The sequence below is a fragment of the Perognathus longimembris genome, chromosome 20 (assembly GCF_023159225.1).
Source record: "Perognathus longimembris pacificus isolate PPM17 chromosome 20, ASM2315922v1, whole genome shotgun sequence".
NCBI classification, from domain to species: Eukaryota; Metazoa; Chordata; class Mammalia; order Rodentia; family Heteromyidae; genus Perognathus; species Perognathus longimembris.
In genome coordinates, this window is record NC_063180.1 from 21154595 (window position 1) to 21174141 (window position 19547).

The 19547-nt window shown below is 57.5% G+C and overlaps 2 protein-coding genes across 2 annotated transcripts; one reads left to right on the forward strand and one right to left on the reverse strand.

The window, feature by feature from the left end:
- Positions 1 to 1103: 1103 nt before the first annotated feature.
- Positions 1104 to 2966, reverse strand: Pnma8b (PNMA family member 8B). The gene has a single exon (XM_048330017.1). It carries the CDS (start codon positions 2964 to 2966, stop codon positions 1104 to 1106), a length of 1863 nt encoding a protein of 620 aa, XP_048185974.1.
- An 8492-nt stretch (positions 2967 to 11458) lies between these two features.
- On the forward strand, positions 11459 to 19049 carry Calm3 (calmodulin 3). The gene is made up of 6 exons (XM_048369303.1): positions 11459 to 11614; positions 15090 to 15120; positions 16901 to 17044; positions 17155 to 17261; positions 17375 to 17510; positions 17593 to 19049. The coding sequence occupies exons 1-6, from the start codon at positions 11612 to 11614 to the stop codon at positions 17619 to 17621; spliced, it is 450 nt and encodes a 149-aa protein (XP_048225260.1). The 5' UTR covers positions 11459 to 11611; the 3' UTR covers positions 17622 to 19049.
- Positions 19050 to 19547: the final 498 nt, after the last annotated feature.

Genomic DNA, 19547 nt, shown 5'->3' on the forward strand with positions numbered 1-19547 from the left:
TTTGGCTCCCAAGCTGGCAGGTGTGAGCTGCAGGGGCCGCGGTGGGACCTCCGAGGGGGCTGCCCTCTGGAGGCGGCACGTGGGACAGGGTGGAGCTGGAAACACCAGATGGAAGCGGAGACCCCCCTCCGTGTGGGGTTCCTGGCAGAGTACAGTGGGGTTCAACACATCACTAGGCCAGGGCGGGGCGCCCGGGGGACAGGGGAGAACCGTTCACAGCATGAGGGGAGACGGGCTGGGTGGGGGAAGGACCCCATCCTGGAGGGACTGCTAGCCCCAGGGAACACCCGAGGCTGTGGAGCGATGGTCCGGGCTGGGGGCTGGAGGCGGGGGCGGGCCTGGAGGGGGCCCGGCGGGGGCGAGGCTGGCTTTGGGAGCCGGCGCACAGTGCGCGCCCCGCCCCGCCCCCCCCCCCCCGCAGCCAGGGCGCCCCAGGAGGCCGCAAAGTCACTGGGCACACACAGCAGGTGTCCCCAACTCCTATGGGGAGAAGTCTCATGCAGGGAGGGGTTTGTGGGGGGCGGGCACCCCACACCCCAGGCCCAGGTCCGTCTGTCCATCCACCCCCCAGGGGGAGGAGCTTGCTCTTTAGCCCCAGGCTGCCTCCACTCCTGCCCTCAGTGGACCTTTTACCAGTCAATGTGCTTCGGGGTGACTTCTCTCCTCCGCTTCTGTCTCCCCGCCTCTCCTCCTCCTCTTCCTACCTCCCAGCCCCTCTGGGGCTCAGCTAGGCCCTGACACCCCTAGGCACTTCCCTCAGGGACCCCAGACCCTGTCAGTGTGGGGCTGGGACTACAGGAGGCGCCAGGCGTGCGACAGTCGCACTGGCCTTGCTGGTCGTCGGCGATTCCCCGGGGCCACCGATGCCAGCCAAGCCTCGGGGCCCCGGCGCATCCGGAGCCCGCCGCATCCTGGGGTGCGCCACCTCTTTTGCTTCTGGAGTCCGAGGGTTCGCTTTGCGCTCCCGAGAGCCTGGGAGGGAGAAGTGGGGCGCTGGCCGGGGTTCGGGCGGGACACGGGGAGGCAGGACGAGAGAGAAAGCAGGGGAGGAGGGGCGGAAGGTCCACTCGTGAGGAAGGGCTGGGGTTGGGGGGGGTCTCTTCCTAGCGGCATTTGGGGGGCCGCTTTGGACCCCGACGCGCCTTTTTCCCGCGGACGGACTTCGGGCCCGCGGGCGGCTGTCCCTTCGCCTCCGCCGCCCTGGCGCGCGCCCCGGTACCTCCGAGCCCCTTCTTTTTCTTCTTTGTCGTCGCATCGTCATCGATGGAGGCCTCGCTGCCGGCTTTCTTCTCCGGGGTGACAGCCCGGCCCCGGCCCCGGCCTCCCCGGCGGCTTTGGCGGGTTCGGGGCGCGGCGGGGACGGCGGCCGCGGGGCCCCGGGCCAGGCCCTTGGAGCCCGTGCGCGCGCGCTTGGCGCGGGGCTTCTGGGACGCGCGGTCCTCGGGCTCCGACTCCGGGCTCTCGGTGTCCTCGGAGGACTCGGACTCGGTGTCCTCGGACTCCTCCGAATCCTCGCTGGACTCCAGACGCTCGCGGGAAGCCAGGAACGTCAAGACCTCTTCTAGATCGTTCTTGTGGTTACACTTGGCGCCTCCGCACCGGTTCTCCTCCTCCTCCTTGACAAGGTGGACCATGTCCTGCGCCGCCAGAAGCGCCACCAGCTCCAGGAGGCCGCCCTGCACTTCGCCCTCCTTGCCCCAGCTCCCGGGGAAGCCCAGCGCCCCCTTCTTTCCCTTAGGACGATTCTCGGGTTCGGCCAGGGTAGAGATGCATTCTAGAAGGTTCCCATCCTCCTCGGCCTTCTTCAGCACCATGGCGTCCACCTGGCGGCCGGCCTCCTCCACCTTCACGCGGGTGCCCGAGGTGTGGTTGGACATGACGGAGAGGACCTGGGGCAGCGCCTCGCTCTCCTGCCGCTTGTCGCCCCAGCCCAGGGACTGGATCACCGACGCGATCTTCAGCATCTCCTCGCGGGCCCAGGGGGCCGAGGGCTCCGTGTAAGCCACGATGGCCACGAACTCGGGGTTGTCCGGCCCTTCCGTCTCTGGGTCCTCATTGTCCTGCGACTCGCTCTCCGAGTCGTCGCTCTCCACGGGCTCCCTTACCGCCATCAAGGCCACCAGATCGGGGACCCCATTCCTGTCTTCCTTGATGTCTAAGCAGATGGACTGGGTGCCGGGGAGTTCCTTCTCTAACTCCTCCTTCTTGGCTTTGTCTGTGACCGTGACCAGGGCCAGGAACTCGCGGGGACCATCGCCGGCGTCGGCCTCCTCCTCGAAGGTCCACTTCTTCAGGAGCTCCTTGGCGGCGGCTTGGAGCGTCTCGTACAGCGCCCGCTGGTCCTCATCGACGGTCAGGTCCTCGGCCTGAAGCTCCTCGATCACCAGGCCCAGGCTGTCATCTGAGGAGTCCCCCGACGCGCTCCGGGCCCGCCGCCCTCCCCGGACGCGCTTTTTGCACTTGCTGGCCAGCCTGTGGCCCCTGGCCCTGTGCCTGCCACCCCGACGGCCCCGCTGGGCTTTCTTGGCTGCCCCGTCGGGGTCCGCTTTGCCAGCCTGCCCGGCCTCCTGCGCCTGGGTCTCCGCAGCCGGAGGGGTAGCCGCATCCCTGGAGGCCTTGGCGGGCCTCTCGTCCAGCAGCAGACGCTTCATCTGCTTCAGGACCCGAGTGTCCTGCGATCTGTCCTTCGACAGGACCTGCCAGACGCCGGCCTTGCCCGGAACTTCCCTGGGGATGGCGTCCACGTCGATGTCTTCCAGGAACTCCACCAGGGCGGCCCTGGCTTTCTCCTGGCTGCCCACGCTGACGGTCAGCAGCCGGAACTTGCCCAGGGGGAGGAAGGTGGGCTGCAGGGTGGCCTCGATCTCGGCCCGCTCCAGGCCCTCGGGGATGCCCGTGACCAGCAGGGCCCTGTGCTCGTCCACGTTCAGCCCCCTGCACCAGTTCTGGAAAAGGCTCATCGCCATGATGCTGTCCGGGGATGGGGGTGGGGGACGCCGACCCTTCCTGGGAGGGAAAGAGCCCAAGGCTAAAAAGGCTGCGTGCACGGCAGTGGGCGGGGGAATGCAGCAAGATCTGGGGTTCGGGGCTCCCCCTTTCTGCCTGATGGCTGGCGGGACACAGAGATCTCCCCACCACACCAGGAATCCGAGCACCCCGACGGAGGCTTACGTGTCAGCTCTGTGCCTTTGTTCCTGACTGAGGGGCGCGACCCCCGGCCAGGTGCAGGGGGTACGGTGGCGTGGGGGAGGGGAGCCGCCGCTCGCCGGGGCGCTCCCGCCGGGTCTGAGCGCGCGCCCGGGTCCAGACGCTCCGCGGGGCCTGCGGCTGCGCAGACGGCCCGCGCCCGCCTCTCTGGTCCCCGTCTCCATGGCAACACCGCAGGATGCAGCGCCAGGGATGCTCTTAAAGGGCCGAGTGGGCGGGAGGACGCGAGGGCGGACGACGCAGCCCCTGCATTAATCATCAGCGATGACAGGGACGAATTCACAGGGGACTGGGGACCCATCCTCATCCGAAGACGGTGGGGGGCAGGGTGGAGGCCTCTTTCCAGGCCAGGAGGGCAGGGGTCGGGTGTCTAATTATCCATCTCAGAAAACAGACGGGAGGAACTCTGATGACTCAGACAGAAATCCAAGGACACAGGCTGCACGCAGTTGGGACAGGGCTGGGGTCGGGGCGAGCTTCATTTGTAGTGTGGGGTCTCTGTGTCAGCCAGGGCCAGCTAGGTCTGGCCTGGGGGCAGCCAGCATCACCGATAGGGTAGTGGGTTTACTCAGTCCTCTTTACTTTCTTCTTTGATCCCATTTCAGAGAAACTAGGTTTTGAACTCAGGGCCTTGCTCTCGCGAGGCAGGTGCTTGAGCCACACCTCCACTTTCTACTTTTTTTGCTGGTTAATTGAAGATAGAGTCTCTCACACTTTTCTGCCCAGGCTGGCTTAAAACCTGAAACCTAGTTACTCAGATCTTGGCCTCTTGAGTAGCAAGGATTACACATGGATCACCACATCCACACAGCCTGTTCTGTTTTTTTGTTGTTTGTTGCCGGTCCTAGGGCTTGAACTCGAGACCTGGACACTGTCCCTGGGTTTCTTTTGCTCAAGGCTAACACTCTACCACTAGAGACAAGTGCCACTTCCAGCTTTTCCTGTGTCGTTTATTGGTGATAAGAGTCTCACAAACTTTCCTGCCTGGGCTGGCTTCAAATTACAATCCTCAGATCTCAGCTTCCTGAATCGCTAGGATTACAGGCGTGAGCCACCAGTGCCCCGCTATCCTGGTTATTTATGAGATGGAATTCTTGCTCTTTGCCTCAGCCATCCTGGACCACGATCTTCCTTTTCATGCTTGCACTATAGCTGGTATGAAAGTCTGGCTTGCACCACCTTGCCTGGCCTTTTCTGTGGAGATGGAGTCTCACAAACTCTTTCCCCCTAGGTTGGCTTAGAACCTCCCAAGCTTAGCCTCCCAAGTAGCACTACAGGCAGGAATCCCTGTTTACATCTGGATTCCACAAATGTATCTGATCATCAGTGACTTTAAAAGAATTGAGTGTCAGTACCAGCTACCACAAGTGTGCCTGGCTGTCCACGTGGTTTGTAGCCTTTGGCTAATCTACTCTGCCCCTACACCCCAGGGTGCCTGGGCCAGGATGTTAGCTTTCAACCCAACCCGCTGCTTCCCAATATCACTCTGAGCATATAGCCCTGACTCCTCCACACCTGTGTGCCCTGTGAGGTGACAGCCCCCCTCACAAACACACACACACACACACACACACACACACCAGGCTTCTGGGGACCAACAGATACAAATCCATCCATTGGGATGGAGGCTGGAACATTGTTGCCCCTCTTGGAATGGTAGCTATAAGAATTGTTTATTGAGAATTTATTGCAGTTATATAAGCATGTGTTAAGTCATAAACAGTGGGGGGGGGGAAACCACTACAGACATGCAAACAGTTTTGATGGGGTTTTGTTTTCATTCTTGTTTTTTACATAAGAAGAATTGGTTGCAGGGTTGTCATGGCAACCTGGCCCTGTACAGCTGCTAGTCTCTATCTCTTATATTCTTGCTTTTATTTTTTTCCCTTTTCACCTTCCTGATCCAGAATAGGTGCTCTTTTTTTCTCCAGCAGAAATGCAAAACCAAGCCAGGCACAGTAGATCATGCCTGTACTCAGGAGGCTGAGCTCTGAGGATCAAGGTCTAAGCCAGCACAGGCAAGAAAGCTTATGACTTTTTTTTTTTGGTCGTGGGCCTTGAACTCAGGGCCTGGGCACTGCCCTTGGACTCTTTTGCTCAAGGCTAGCTCTCTACCATTTGATTCATAGCTCCACTTCTAGTTTTCTTGTAGTTAATTGGAGATACGAGTTTCATTAACTTTCCTGCCTGGGCTGGCTTTGAACTGTGATCCACAGATCTCAGTCTCCTGAGTAGCTGGGACTACATTCATGAGCCACTGGCGCCTGGCTTCATGAGATTCTTATTGCCAGTTAACTACCAAAAAGTCAGAAGTGGGGCTGGGAATATGGCCTAGTGGCAAGAGTGCTTGCCTCGTACACATAAAGCCCTGGGTTCAATTCCCCAGCACCACATATACAGAAAATGGCCAGAAGTAGTGCTGTGGCTCAAGTGACTGAGTGCTAGCCTGTGCAAAAAGAAGCTAGGGACAGTGCTCAGGCCCTGAGTCCAAGCCCCTGGACTGGCAAACAAAACAAAACAAAACAAAATAAAAGTCAGAAGTGGAGATGTGTCTCAAGTGGTAAAGTGCTAGCCTTAAGTGGAAAGGGTAAGGGATATCACCCAGGCCCAGTACTGGCATACAAAAAAAGTTAGTTTTAACGTTTCTTTACTATGCCAGCCTTTGTGCTAGACTTCTAGAACATTCCATCCAGTTTCTTCTTTGCTTACAAGATCCTCTTAGGTCCACATGTATTAATGAAACAGTAAGACATGCCTTGTTTTTTGCCTGCTCTGCCCTACCCCCAGCCCCCCATTCCATTCTCTCTCCGTGGAGCCCAGGTGGAGGGGAAGAGTTGAGTGAGGACAGCATGCTATCTTTAGAAACCAAGTAGTGAATGTGAAAGTCAGAATCTTCTAGAAGGAAGGGTATAGCTCCTGAAGAAGCTGAGGGAGTCTGTGGTTTGCAGGGGCTTCAGGGCCCAGGAAGAATACAGGTAAGTAGATGCACTTTGATCAAATGGGGACCAGCTGGGAAGGGGGCATCGGGAGTCCTCACCCATACACATCTCCCAGGGAGCCATAACCCCCAAATGGCCAGCGATGGGACCTTCCTCTCCCAGGTTCCCATGGAAACAGCAAGAAGAGAAGGATTTGTAAAAATTCTTTCCTGAACCTTTGATGGGCAGAAAAAAAATAACAACCTATCTTGCTTAAGTGGCCTCATCCACCATTCCAGTCCTTCCTCACACCCCAAAGTTGGCCCTGCCCCTCTCACCTGCTGCAAAGCTTTCTGGGGTTCCCCAGGGCTCTTCCCCTGTATTCCTGCCCTTCACAGGGGGCCTTGCCAGTCGAAAACATTGGAGCTTGGCTCTCTGGAAGTTCCTGTCCCTTACTCTAGCAGTGACCCCCTGGAGGGTAAGGATGGGGTGTCAGGGTCACGCCGGGGACCCCAGGAGCAGAGTAGGAAATGGTTGGGAAGGAAGGAAGGAAGGGTGGATGATTGACGCCCTCTGGTCCTTGAACTGCCGCCCTGTGTCCACCAGATGGCGCCCTGACCCAGCAAATCTCTACGGTATGTTGCCAATGAGAGGCTCCAAGAGGTTGTTCGGCTTTTCCAGAGGTTCATAGCATCTACCTGCAAAGAAGGTACTAGCTCAAAGACGCCCACAGCCTTGGGTTCCTGGGTCTGAAGTACAGGCCCGGTGACCTAGTCGGCCACCTACCCACGCCATTGCTCTACGTGGCCACGCCCCTCCATCAACAACCAATCGTAGACCATGCCCCCTCACTGGGCTACAGCCCGCCCCCTAAACCACACCCCTCCGAGACCATGCCCACAAGTAGCCACCCTTGTGGCCCTCGGCCACACCCACCATTCGGGCCACGCCTTTCTGTGTTGGCCACGCCCCCTGCCCACCACTAACAGCTGGGCCTCAGCATTGTCCCTGGCTGCGCCATTTCCTGCTTTTACTATGTATGTGGTGCAAAGGAATCGAACCCAGGGCTTGATGTATGCTCTGCTAGGCAAGCACTCTTTTACCACTCAGCTACATTCCCAGCACCAACAGCCCTCTTCTTCTCCATCTCCCTTTTGCTTCTGCCAACTCCCACAGACGGCATCTTCCTTCAGACTCAGTTCCTTGTTGCCTCCTCTGGAAGCCGGTCTTGATCCTACCCACTTCCCCAGCACCCATTTCACTTCCATGTGAGGTTACTCCAGACTGTAAACACCAGCAGACTTCTCTCTCTCTCTCTCTCTTTCTCCTATTTCCCACCTGGTCGTGGGACTTGAATTCAGGGCCTGGGCGCTGTCTCAGAGTTTCTTTTGCTCTAGGCTAGTGCTCTACCACTTGAGCCAAGGCACCATTTCCAGTTTCCTGGTGGTTCGTTGGTGTTGAGTCTCACCACCTGGAGCCGGTGGCTCACACCTGTAATCCTAGATAATCAGGAGGCTGAGATCTGAGGATCACAGTTCAAAGCAGGGCAGGAAAGTTCGTGAGTTCAAGCCCCATGACCGACAGAAAGAAAAAAAAAGAAGAGCCTCATAGATTTTCCTGCATGAGCTGGCTTCAAACCATGATCCTTAGGCCTCAGGCGCCCAGCAGTGCCTGGCTTCTCTTATGCTCTAAATTTTAATAAATATTTACAAATATGTTAATTTTGTTTTCTCTGACTTTCGGTTGTATCTTAACTGTAGTAAACTTTGCAAAGTGATGGGGGAATAATTTTCCAGAAACCCATCTTATCCAGTGCAAATCATTAGGCTCTGATGAGTTTTCCTGTTGCCTGCCTGGACTGTTCTCTTCTTGGAAATCTGTCCTTGAAAGGATAATTTGAACAACAACAACAAAAATCTCCAAGATTATCTGAGAAATTGTTACAGTATCTGAACAAAAAGAACCTCAGGAAAAAGCTTCAGTTCTGATTGGTTGCTTTCCTTGATTATGTATTGCCATAGTAATTAGGAGGCTAAATAGCACCTTCACTTGTTTTTTACTTATAAATTAAATACTAGTGGGAAGGGTGACATTGTCCAAAAAGACGTGATTTATGTAACTAACCCCTCTGTGTATCCCCTTTATAATAGTAATAATAATAATAATAATAAAGTAAGTACTTGTGGGATTTCTCTGTCAGATCAGAAAAAAGTATTATTTCCATCCACAAGCATAGTGAGATAAAAACCTTAAGCTCTTCTAGTTTTATGGTTTTAATAAAGAAATGGACACTTTTGTCCTATTTAAATTAACAAAAACACTCATGAGGGGGGTGGACTGGGTTAAAAAAACCTGGTGGTTGAAATTTAGTGCGTCATCTCGTGGTCAATACAGGAACCGCATGAGCATACTTGCTACCGTAATTACTGTACATAGCAACACACACACCTTGCTGTCACCTAGTTTGCATGTTCCTGGTGTTCCCTACTGACAGGTCCAGATTGCCTACATTCTTTGAGTACCAAAATGTAATAGAAATGACATGATACCAGCCCCCAAACCACCTAGCTTTAAAAAATTTCAAAAGCATTCTCTCTCTCTCCTCTCTCTCTCTCTCTCTCTCTCTCTCTCTCTCTCTCTCTCTCTGAGAAAAGGAGCTTTCAGACATGCAAAATGCAGAGACAAGCTTAAAGGTGTGTCCTCTCTCCCTCGATGCCTTGGCTGATGCCATGTAGAGCAGAGTTAAGCACCGAGTTGAACCCCTGCTGAACTCCTGAACTATAACATTCTGCAGGGTTGTAGGAAGGAAAAGTATCACAGAGGAAGATACTGAGTTTCTGAGAACTCCACCTGGTGGTCCAAGGTCATACACTGGGAAGAGCTGAAGCTAGGGAATGAGCTTATGTCTGTCTGGGTCCCAGGCCTTTATGCCCACTGCACTACTTAGTTGAGGTGGGGAGAGACTGTAGCCCTCAGAGCAACAGAGCCTTGTGAGCTCAGCCCAGCCCCCCCTCCCTCCAAAGGATTTGTCAGAAGGGTGAACATAGAGTTGAGTGGCAAGTATGTTTGGCTCCTCTGACAAAGAGACTTATCAGAGATCCAAAATTCTCAGTGGTTTAAAGAATATAAATATGTTTTTCACGCTGAAGTAAAATCTTCATCTGAGGGACTGAAGGGTGAGCTCTGCTCCAAGAAAACATCAAGGAAAAGCCAGGCACAGAGATACATGCCTGTAATCCCAGCACTGGGGAGGCCAAGACAGGAAGATCACAGGCCTACATAGTGAAATCTTGTCCAGATAACAAAAAAGAGGTCTGGGAATGTGGCCTAGTGGTAGAGTGCATGCATGAAACTCTGGGTTCAGGGATTGGGGATATGGCCTAGTGGCAAGAGTGCTTGCCTCATATACATGAAACCCTGGGTTCAATTCCCCAGGACCACATATACAGAAAATGGCCCGAAGTGGCACTGTGGTTCAAGTGGCAGAGTGCTAGCCTTGAGCAAAAAGAAGCCAGGGACAGTGCTTAGGCCCTGAGTTCCAAGCCCCAGGACTGGCAAAAAAAAAAAAAAAAAAAAAAAGAGTGAAACCCTGGGCTCAATTCCTCAGCACCACATAAACAGGAAATGGTGGAAGTGGCATTGTGGCTTAAGTGGTAGAGTGCTAGCCTTGAGCAAAAAGCTCAGGGACAGCACCCCAGGCCCAGAGTTCAAGCCCCAGGACTTGCCAAAAAAAAAAAAAAGAAAGAAAGAAAAAAGAAAAAGGAAGGAAAGGAGAGAAAGGGAGAAAAAAATGAGAAAGAAAGAGGAGAGGGAGAGAAGAAGGAGGGTAAGAGGAAAGGAGGAAAAAAGAAAAACTTAGTGGTACATGCGAATTTTTTTTTTCTTTCTTTTGTGCTGGTCATGGGGCTTGACTGGCTTGGCTTTTTTTTTTCTCTAAAGGTTGGTGCTCCACTACTTGAGCCACAACCTCCACTTCTAACTTTCTGCTGGTGAATTGGAGACAAGAGTCTCATTTTTCTGCCCAGGCTGGCTTTGAACTGTGGACTGTGTGCTCCTCAGACCTCAGCTTCCTGGGTAGCTAGGATTGCAGGCCTGTGCTACCAGCACCTGGTTTAACAATTCTTGCAGTTAGTAAGATGAGATGCAGTTAGTATCAAAACTACTGGAACCAGGGAAATAAATACCAACAAACCTCTTCCTCCACTACCTCAACACCCAAAGGAGAAAGGTCTCTACTCTCACAAGCTCCAGGTCCAAAAATCCAGGGAAAGGTTCTCATTGGCTCAGCCTACATCCTGTTATGGATGACACACAATGATTGGTCTAGCTCGACTCACGTGCCCATCCTTCAGCCAATCACTGCAGTGGGGAGAAGACAGCTTTGGAAACAGATCTGCTCCTATTTTAAACAGGGAGCATAAAGTTGTCTTAGCTCCCACGAGCAAATACTGTGTCATTAAATCTTTTTCCTCCTCTGGCTGGCACCCTGGAGCCAGTCAAGTGATCCAGGACAGAATGATTGAGGATGGTCTCCCCCACCCAGCCAAACACAAGGCTGCGCATAGAGCAAGGGCCCGATTCATGTTCATCAAAGGAATGGCTGGATTAATCTGCTCCAGAGACTGTCCTAGGACAGTCTTAGGATCAGAAGTGAAACAAGATGAGGGTCCCTGACACCTGTGGAGCACACCTTAAGGTTGGAGAGTAGGGTGGGCGGGAACCTGGAAGACCCCGTTAGGGAGGAGGGCCACTTGGGGCGGAGCTTCCAGACAGCATAATTTTCGATTGAACCATCTTCCATTGGTTAGAGGGGAGAGACAGAAGAGTCCTTCTGAATCTTCCGCCAGCTCCTTGCCGCTTCTAGGTCACAAAGACAAAATACAGACGCCCTCAGAAGGCCTCCTGTTTCCGCCTCTACTTTGTTCTGCTCCGCGGCCTCACGCAGCCACACATTTCACGCTTTCCCCACCACCGCCGCACAGTGGTCCATTCCAGTTTGACGCATTGCAGGGAAGTCCGGACCAATCGGCGCTCCGCTCTTATTTCCGCCTTGGGACGGGCCCAATAACGAGGCGGCTCACAGAGATGAGAGTACGCGTCACCCTGTGTAGTGTCCCTCCGTCGATTGAAAGTAGTCCGGCGGCGGGAGCGCGCGCGGCGTGCCGCAAAGTCCGGCCTTGGGCTAAAGGGTGGGGGTTTGAGGGGGAGGGGGGCGTCCCGTGGTCCCGTCGGGGCCGCGCGCGGCGCGGAGGGATCCGAGGGCGCCGCAGTGCGGCGGCTCGCGGGCTGGGCGGGGCGGGGCCGGGCGGGGCGGGGCGCGCGCGGCGGCCGTTGGGGGACCGTTGGGGCGGGCGGCGGCCGCGGCGGCGCGCGCGGCGAGCAGTGAGTGCGGAGGCGCGGACGCGCGGCGGAGCTCGAGCTGCTGCAGCTGCCGCCGCCGCTGAGGAAACCTCGATCCCCGCGTTCCGGACACCTCGGGCCTCGCCATGGTGAGTGGGGCCGAGGAGCCGCCGCGGAGGCTGGGGGCGCGGCGAGCCGAGGCCCCGAGGCGGACGGAGTGGGGGCGTCCGGGCCCCACCAGCAGCCTTGGAGTCACCCCTCGGGGGGCGCGGGGGCGTCTGAGTCCCTCAAGGGGGTGTCCAGGCTTCCAGAGCGACTCTGGCGCCTGGTGGGGTGTGAGCCGTACTGCAGGGCCTGCGGACCCCTGGAGGAAGCGTTTAGGGCTGAAATGGGCGGTTTGATCCCAGAGTGGGGGTATCCGGATCCCCCTCCCCAAAAAGATGACCCGGGAGTGGTCCTCGATGCAGGCATTGGGTCTGGGGACGTTGGGAGGAGGGAAGCGAGTGGGGCCGGAGACCTGGGTGGGAAGGGTCCTGCCGGGCTCCTGGGGGTTCCAGGACACAGACAAGGTATGGGGGTCACCTTTACACCTGAGGCCCAGGTGGAAAGAGGGTCCCCAAGGACCAGCGTTGCAGAGGAGGGCGGGGTGCGGGAGAGCCCCGGGTGGGGGTGGGGGGACCGCGCAGGTGAGAAGATGCGCCGGAAGCCGGTGGGGTCACCCATCGGGGTCGTGGGAGCGGCGACACTGGTGCTTGCCAGTCGTGGGGGGGCTCTGGAGTGAGGAGTCGCTGGAAAGGGCTCCGAGGCTAATGGGTGGGTTCAGGCTGTTGAACTAGAAAGGATAGGGGGGGTGATTGGGGAGGAGTGTTAGGCTTGGGGCTATGAAAATCTGGGTTTCCAGGGGGAGGGGAGAGGGGGGAGGACTTGTTTTGGGTGGTGGGAGACGAGGTTGAAGTCGATCTGTGGGCGATGAAGGGGGAAATGAATGACAGCCAAGGCGGGCCTGGGTCTGGAGGCGGGTGTGGGTAGCTCCCAGCTTCTCTCCAGGGAAAGGTCCAGACAAAGCCCGTTCTGGCTGGGGTGGGGGTGGGCTGGGGGACTCCCTTTCCCAGGAAGATGGGGCATTGGGAGCAGGTGGGTGTAGTTGCTCAGGCCCCTATTGCGCACTGAGGCGACATGAAATGCGAGTGGGGGGCAATCAAAGTTTGGGGTGCATGGAATGAGGCTGCTTTTTCAAGCCCAGACATTCCTTCCCCCCCTCACTGCCCCATTCAGGCCAAGAAAGCTTCCTTTCCAAACAGGTTGCGGGTTTCCTCTGGTGTCTAGCCCCGAGCACCTTCTGCTTCTCCATGTGCCACATGCCAGTCTGTACAGTGTGGCGTCAGTGGCAGTGATCTCTCGGGGTAGAGATGCAGAACTTGACCATAAAGGGCGGGGGGGGGGGGTCGGGGAGGCAGGCCACTTTTCATTAGCCCCAGAGCCTCTTACTCCTTTTAGGGTCCTCTGCGGGATGCCTCTGCAAATTCCCACCACTGGGGAAACCAGCTGGGGAAACCACTGAAAAACAGCTGCCCACACCCCTGCCCCCCCAGTCCCTCCAGGCTCCCTGGCCAGGCTGGGGAGGACAGGCTGCTGCCGTGTATCAGATCTCATACTTGCTGACACAGACCTGAGGGCTCCTCTTGCCACCACCCCATTTTCCCCAGCAGAATCTAGTAAGGGGCTCCCCCTCAGCACTGGTAGCACCTCAGAACAGAGCCTGGGCTCTGGCCCTGATCAGTTTTCTTTTCACCTGTAATAGCAAGGTCTGGGTGGGACAAGGCTCTGATAACTGGGGCTGGACTTTGGCTCTGCACTGCCCCTTGGCGGGGTGAGGCCCTGGCCTTGGTTTCTGATCTCATCAAACACCAGTCTCTGGCACTTGCTGGGGGCTGGGCAAGGCTGAGAAATCGTACCCTCTCCCCTCCCCCATCCCAAGCTGCAGCCTTTGCTGAAGCCTAAGGGAGCCAGAGAGAAGCTTGGTTATTTAGGAGATGGTTTTTGGTGAAAGTCAACAGTCTCTGTGCTGGAAAGGAAAGTAGCCTAGGGACAGGGTGGCCAACGATGGCCAATGGCTGGTGTTGCTTGTGGAGTGGTCACCCCATGCAGGGAGGTGTGTGCTGGAACTGGGCTCTCGTCTGCATGGAGTGGGGGAAGGACGGCTGCATGGGAGCAAGTGCGGGTGTCCCACAGGCCTCCACGCAGAGCCACGCCTGTTTGCAGCAGCCCTGGCCAGAGCTGAGGGACTGAGCATGACAGCATCTCATCCACATCCTCCAGCTCTGGCCTGGGAATGGCGGGCACTGAGAGCCACCTTGGGCCCTTTGAGTGCAGGCAGCAGGCTGGGAGGCCCTGGGTAGAAAAGAGAATGAGAAGCAGATGGGATGGCCGCCTCCCCTCCCCCAGCGCGGCTGGCCTGGGTAACCAGAAGCCATCGGCCTCTCACTTTTCCAGCAGCGTCCTCAGGTGTCAGGCCAGGGCCCTTTGCCTTCAGGAGCTCGGGGAGGCAGATGGGTGCAGGACTTATCAGCCCTGCCCCCAGGTTAGTGTGGAGGAGCCTGAGTCGTACAGAAGAGTCCATTTGGCTCCTAACCTGCCCTTTTAGACTTTTGGGTTTTTCCAGAATATGTATGTGTGTTTTTTCTTCTCTCCCCTCCCTCTGCCACCCCTTCCATCCCTGTAGTGCCTGTTTGGGCTTAGCCTCAGGTTCTTCTTTGTCATGAAACACACTGGGGATAGATTGTAGACCAAGAGTCTGATGGAAGTTCTAGAACCTTCTTGTAGGGTGACACAGATGCACAGTCGTTTGGTTCTGCTTCTACAAAATCCCATAGCAGAGCCGGGGCCCCACCCCCTAACCAGGAAGAGCATGGCATGGTCTGCACCCAAGCTGGTTAAGGGGATGGTGAGGCCTTCTCCAGAACAGCCCCCAGCTCCCAGTGCTCCCAGCAGGGGTTGCTCTGCCCCCACTGCCCAGTCTGGCTGCCCTGGAGTGGGTTAAACACTGCAGCCCTTGGAGCACATGTCCAGTCCTCACCACCACTGCTGCTCCCTAGGACTCCTTGCCACACTGGTCCCGAAGAAACAGAACAGAATGGCATCTTGCCTACCCCGTGTGCTGGGGGGCGGGGCTCGCCTGCCAAAGTGGTTTGGGATCAGTGGGACAGTTTAGAGTTAAGAGAATTTTTGCCCCTCAGGTCCACTGTGCCTGGGCAAGACACCATGGGATAGATGGCACAGAGCTAGCAAAGGTGGCCCCAGACATCTTCCTGCTGCCCTGCCCAGGCCCCGCCTGTTTTAGTTCCTGGCCTCTGCAGCTCCCATCAGCAACACATCTGCCAGTGCTGTACCAAAACAGTGTTCCTCCCATCCGTGGTTCTTGGGCAGTGTGCTTGGCCCCGCTCCAGGCAGGCCAGGGGTTTGGTCCACCCTGGCACCCAGCTCTGAAACCCTGACTTGATGCTTGATGCTGAGCCCCTCCCACCTACCCCTGTGAAACTTGCCTCAGCAATGTGAAATCGGGCTGTGCATGGGAGGAGCTTCCAGGGCCCAGTGACTGGCTGACTGTCCTTCCTGCTTTTCCAGGCTGACCAACTGACCGAGGAGCAGATCGCAGGTGAGTGCACCTTTCTAGCCATCTTGCTTCTGGAAAGCCGCCTGTCCACCTGCCCCCCACCTTTGATGGATAGTATGCCTCCCTAGTGCCAGACCTGGGCCAGCATAAGAACCCATTGGTGCCCTGTTATGCCCCTCACTGCCAGGCCGCCCCCGCTCTGTTTCTCTCCTGGCAGAGGATCATTTGGGGCCTTGAAAGCAGAAGCTACAGGACGAGCTATCCCCCAGCCTGTACACCTGCTGAGGGGTGAGCACCCTACTCCTGTGGGGGCTGCAGTCCTCAGCCCCTTCTGTGCATGCCAACACTTGCTTTTCCCTCACAGTTCCCTGCACAGGGCCTGCCCATGGCTGCCTGAGTCCCACGGGCTGCTCTTGCTGGCTGCAGGAATTTTAGTGCTACCTCGTGTATCGCCTGTCCCTAAACGTGCACTCCTCAAGCCAGGGACATGATCATGTCCTCAGTGCCTCCGAGGCCCAAGAAAGCTCGACAAAGCAGGGTGCAGTTGGGGAGGGGGGGATCCTGGCTGTGTGTCCCTCTGCAGCCCAGGTGGCCTGGCATCACTCCTAACCGTGGGCCACACAATGCAGATGGGGAATGGTTCCCAGAGCAGCCGCCGGTGCCCCAGGGCCCCCAGCCCAGCTTTGCCAGGAGGACAAGCGTAGCCCCTGCAGCAGGCCAGGGCCAGCCAGGCAGAGGCCGGGTGAGAGGAGGCAGCGGACTCAGCTCTCCTGAGACAATGGCACAGTCCTACAGGCCTTGCCTTAACATTGGCCCTGGGCACGTGGAAACCCAGACAACTGCCTTGTTTTGGGTCCTGAGCTCAGGGGCCTTGTGAGCCACTCCTGCCCCCCTCCAGCTGCAGAGCCTCAACATCCCCAAGGGGGCTTGGGCTGAGCCCCGGCATAACTTCGGTGTGTGTGTGTGTGTGTGCGCGTGTGTGTGTGTGTGCGTGTGCGTGCCCTCCCACCCCACCTGCCACCCTCTTGTCTCACAAACACTACCCTACTTTCACCTTGTCCCACACCTCACCCCACCCACACCCTCTGTTCCCCTAGGTCTTAGGGTGGGAAGAACTGGGTACTAAAGTGAGCCCCGTGGGAGGGCAGGAACCACGTGCTTCTCTCCCACCCTAGTGTGGCCCCAGCTGTGGTCTTCCTCCTTGGCACCACAAGCTCCTCATCCTCCCAGCCTGATAGCCCCCTCCTTACCCCACGCAGCGGCCATCAGCTGTGTGTTGCTGCTGACCGCACCCACGCCTTGCCACCCCCGCGGGCCCAGCTCCTCCTCTGGAGTGGGCAGCACCCACAGGCAGACTGGGTTGGCAAAGCCAATCAGAAGGGACTCGGTGCCCACATTTCCCCTTCAGGAATGCCCAAAAGCATTCCACAACTGCTCCTCCCCTTCCTCTGCTGGCCTTGGCCAACCTTGACTGGCCGCTTCAGGTTGTTCTTGGCTCTCATCCCCTCCGTCACTTAGGTCCATTTCATCACTTGAGGTAGCCAGAGCCAGGGGCCCAGAAGTGGAGTGTTGTCCGCAGATAGCCGCACACTGCTTCCCTGGTTCTATACAGAGCTAGGCTGTCAGGCGAGGGCACTGTCCCGCAGGCAGCCAGCCGCACACTGCCGGGAAAGACAGAATGGTCCTGCCCCAAGCGCTGCCCAGAGAAGATGGGGCCCAGCTTGGGTCTGGCTTCATTTCTCCTTCCTGCAGGGAGGGGCCTGCACGGAGGTTCAGGGCTCCACGCAGACCTCATCACCCTGACTCACCCCTTTCCTCCCAGAGTTCAAGGAGGCCTTCTCCCTCTTCGACAAGGATGGAGATGGCACTATTACCACCAAGGAGCTGGGGACCGTGATGCGATCCCTGGGGCAGAACCCCACGGAGGCCGAGCTGCAGGACATGATCAATGAAGTGGATGCAGACGGTAGGCGCCGGGAGTGGGTGGGCAGCCCCAGTCCTATCCCCCAGGAGCCCACAGGCCCTCTTAGGGCAGCAGAAGAGCCTGCATCCTCTGTCCCCTTTCCCTCCTTCCAGGAAATGGGACCATTGACTTCCCTGAGTTCCTGACCATGATGGCCAGAAAGATGAAGGACACAGATAGTGAGGAGGAGATCCGGGAGGCGTTCCGTGTCTTTGACAAGGTAAGTGGCCCACTTCTGGCTTGCCCTGTGCCCCTCCTGAAGGAGGGACAGCCTGGTGTGTGGCCCCCCTGACGGCAGGGGAAGCTGAGGGTAGATGTGTCCCCACCGCTTAGGACGGAAACGGCTACATCAGTGCTGCAGAGTTGCGCCATGTAATGACGAACCTGGGGGAGAAGCTGACGGACGAGGAGGTGGACGAGATGATACGGGAGGCCGACATCGATGGAGATGGCCAGGTCAATTATGAAGGTGAGACAGCCTGGCCCAGCCCAGGGCCTGGGTGGGTGGGGCGGGCTCCACCTGCTCACCCTGGCCCTCCATTTCTTGGCAGAGTTTGTACAGATGATGACTGCGAAGTGAGGCCCGGGCACTGGCCACGCCCCTTATCCTGGTCTCGCGCTCTTCAACACTCCCCGCGTACCCCGGTTCTAGCAAACACCAATTGACTGACTGAGAATCTGATAAAGCAACAAAAGATTTGTCCCACGCTGCATGACTGCTCTTCCTCCTTCCTCTCCCTCCTGTGCCCCTCATGGCTTCCTTTGGCCTCCCCCTTCCGTTCACATCTTCCAGGCCCGATGCATTCACAAAATCCCCCCCTCCCCCCATTCCTCCCGGGGAGCCTCTGCCCTTCTTCCAGCCCGGGTGGCTCTCCTCCATTTCGGTTTGTTTGCTTTTGTTTGTCCTTTTGGTTGCTGGGGTGGCTGCCAGCTCCGTCCTGGAGCCGTGGAGAGGGACGGAGGCCCTGGCCCAGGCAGAGGAGCATGCCTTTGCTGTTGCATGAGCCACCTCGTGCTTCCATGCACAAGCCCAGCAGCCTGGGGGGCAGGGCGCGGGAGGGCCTCAGAGGACCCAGGAGCATCAAGAATTGTGGCAGTGACAGGATGTGGCCCAGGACGGGGGGTGGGGGGGCAAGAAGACTTGGGGAGCTGGCATTCCTTTACCACCTGAGGGGCTCGCCAGGGCGGGCAGCATCAGGTCCTGCTGGCTGGTTCTGAGGTGGGGCCGCTCTGCAGGTGGCCCTTGCCCGTGTCCCTCCAGCGGCCACGCTGGCCTGCACATACCTGGTGCTAACATCCCACGCGGCTCTGCTCCCGTGGCCATGGCCCGCCACAGCCAGCCTGGAACAGTTGCTGTGTGACGTGCTGGTTAGCCTCTTCTTTCTCCTTTATGCTCCTTGAGAGCTTGATTTTGTCCCAACCATGCCAGGCCAGCTGAAGGGTGGGGAGAGGGGAGACAGCCACGCCACGCTCTCAGCACAAACCTGCAATAACACGGTCACCGCCCCGCAGAGCATGGAGCGGGCAGCCCCTGCCTCCGGCCTGCCGGTGGCACCGTCCACCCAGCTCCGCCCCTCCCTGCGCTGCCTCTGCCCCCTCGGCCCCTGCCCTGCCTGCCCTTGCCCAGCGGAGAGCATGGTCCGCGCCCCCGCCTCTGGGACACGTCAGTCACCGTGGGCACTTGGGTCTGGGTTTGTTTCCTTTTTCTGTTCTTTTCATCTGGCCCCCCAGGTGGATCAGGTGGCTCTTCCTGCCCAGCTTGGAGACCTCTCTGCCCTCTGGCAGCAGCCTCAAGAGAGAAGGGAGGGACAGGGGATAGTGGGGGACCCAGCCAGGAGCTGAGGGCAAGGGCAGGTAGGCATGAGGCCGTGGACATACCGGAATGTTTTGGGTTTTTTGTTTTATGTTGTTGTTGTTTTTTTTTTTTAAACCGGGCAATATTGTGTTCAGTTCAAGCTGTGAAGAAAAATATATCAATGTTTTCCAATAAAATACAGTGACTACCTGACCTGGTTCTTCCCCTTGTCTGAACCTGCGTGTCTCTCCCCCAACCCCTGTGGTTGAGGATGGGGACCTGTGTGTGCCTGCCTGCAGGTCCAGCGGGACCAGCAGGGGCGTGTGTGAGGACAGGAGCGCCAGGCAGGCCCTGGCACCTGCAGAGCCCCAGGTGACAGGACAGCAGAGACCTGAAAGGCAAGGTTGTGGTCAGGGAGGGGAAGCAGGAGGAGCAGGGCAGGGCGAGGCCAGATGGGGCCCTGTCCCTCAATGGGGACTTGGGGTGACAGCACAGGCTAGCCCCTGCCGCAGGAGAACCTGGATGAGAAGAAAGGCCTCTCTCCCAGTTCTCTGGGTCCATTAACTCCAGCAGAAGGGGGCACAGAAAGCTGGGGGCTTTTCCTGAGGGGTGGGATCATTAGTCTTGGATCACCCAGAGGGGCAGGCAAGCATGGACAAACGATGGACAGCCTGGCAAGGCAGAAGTAGCCATCAGCTGACTCTACCTCTG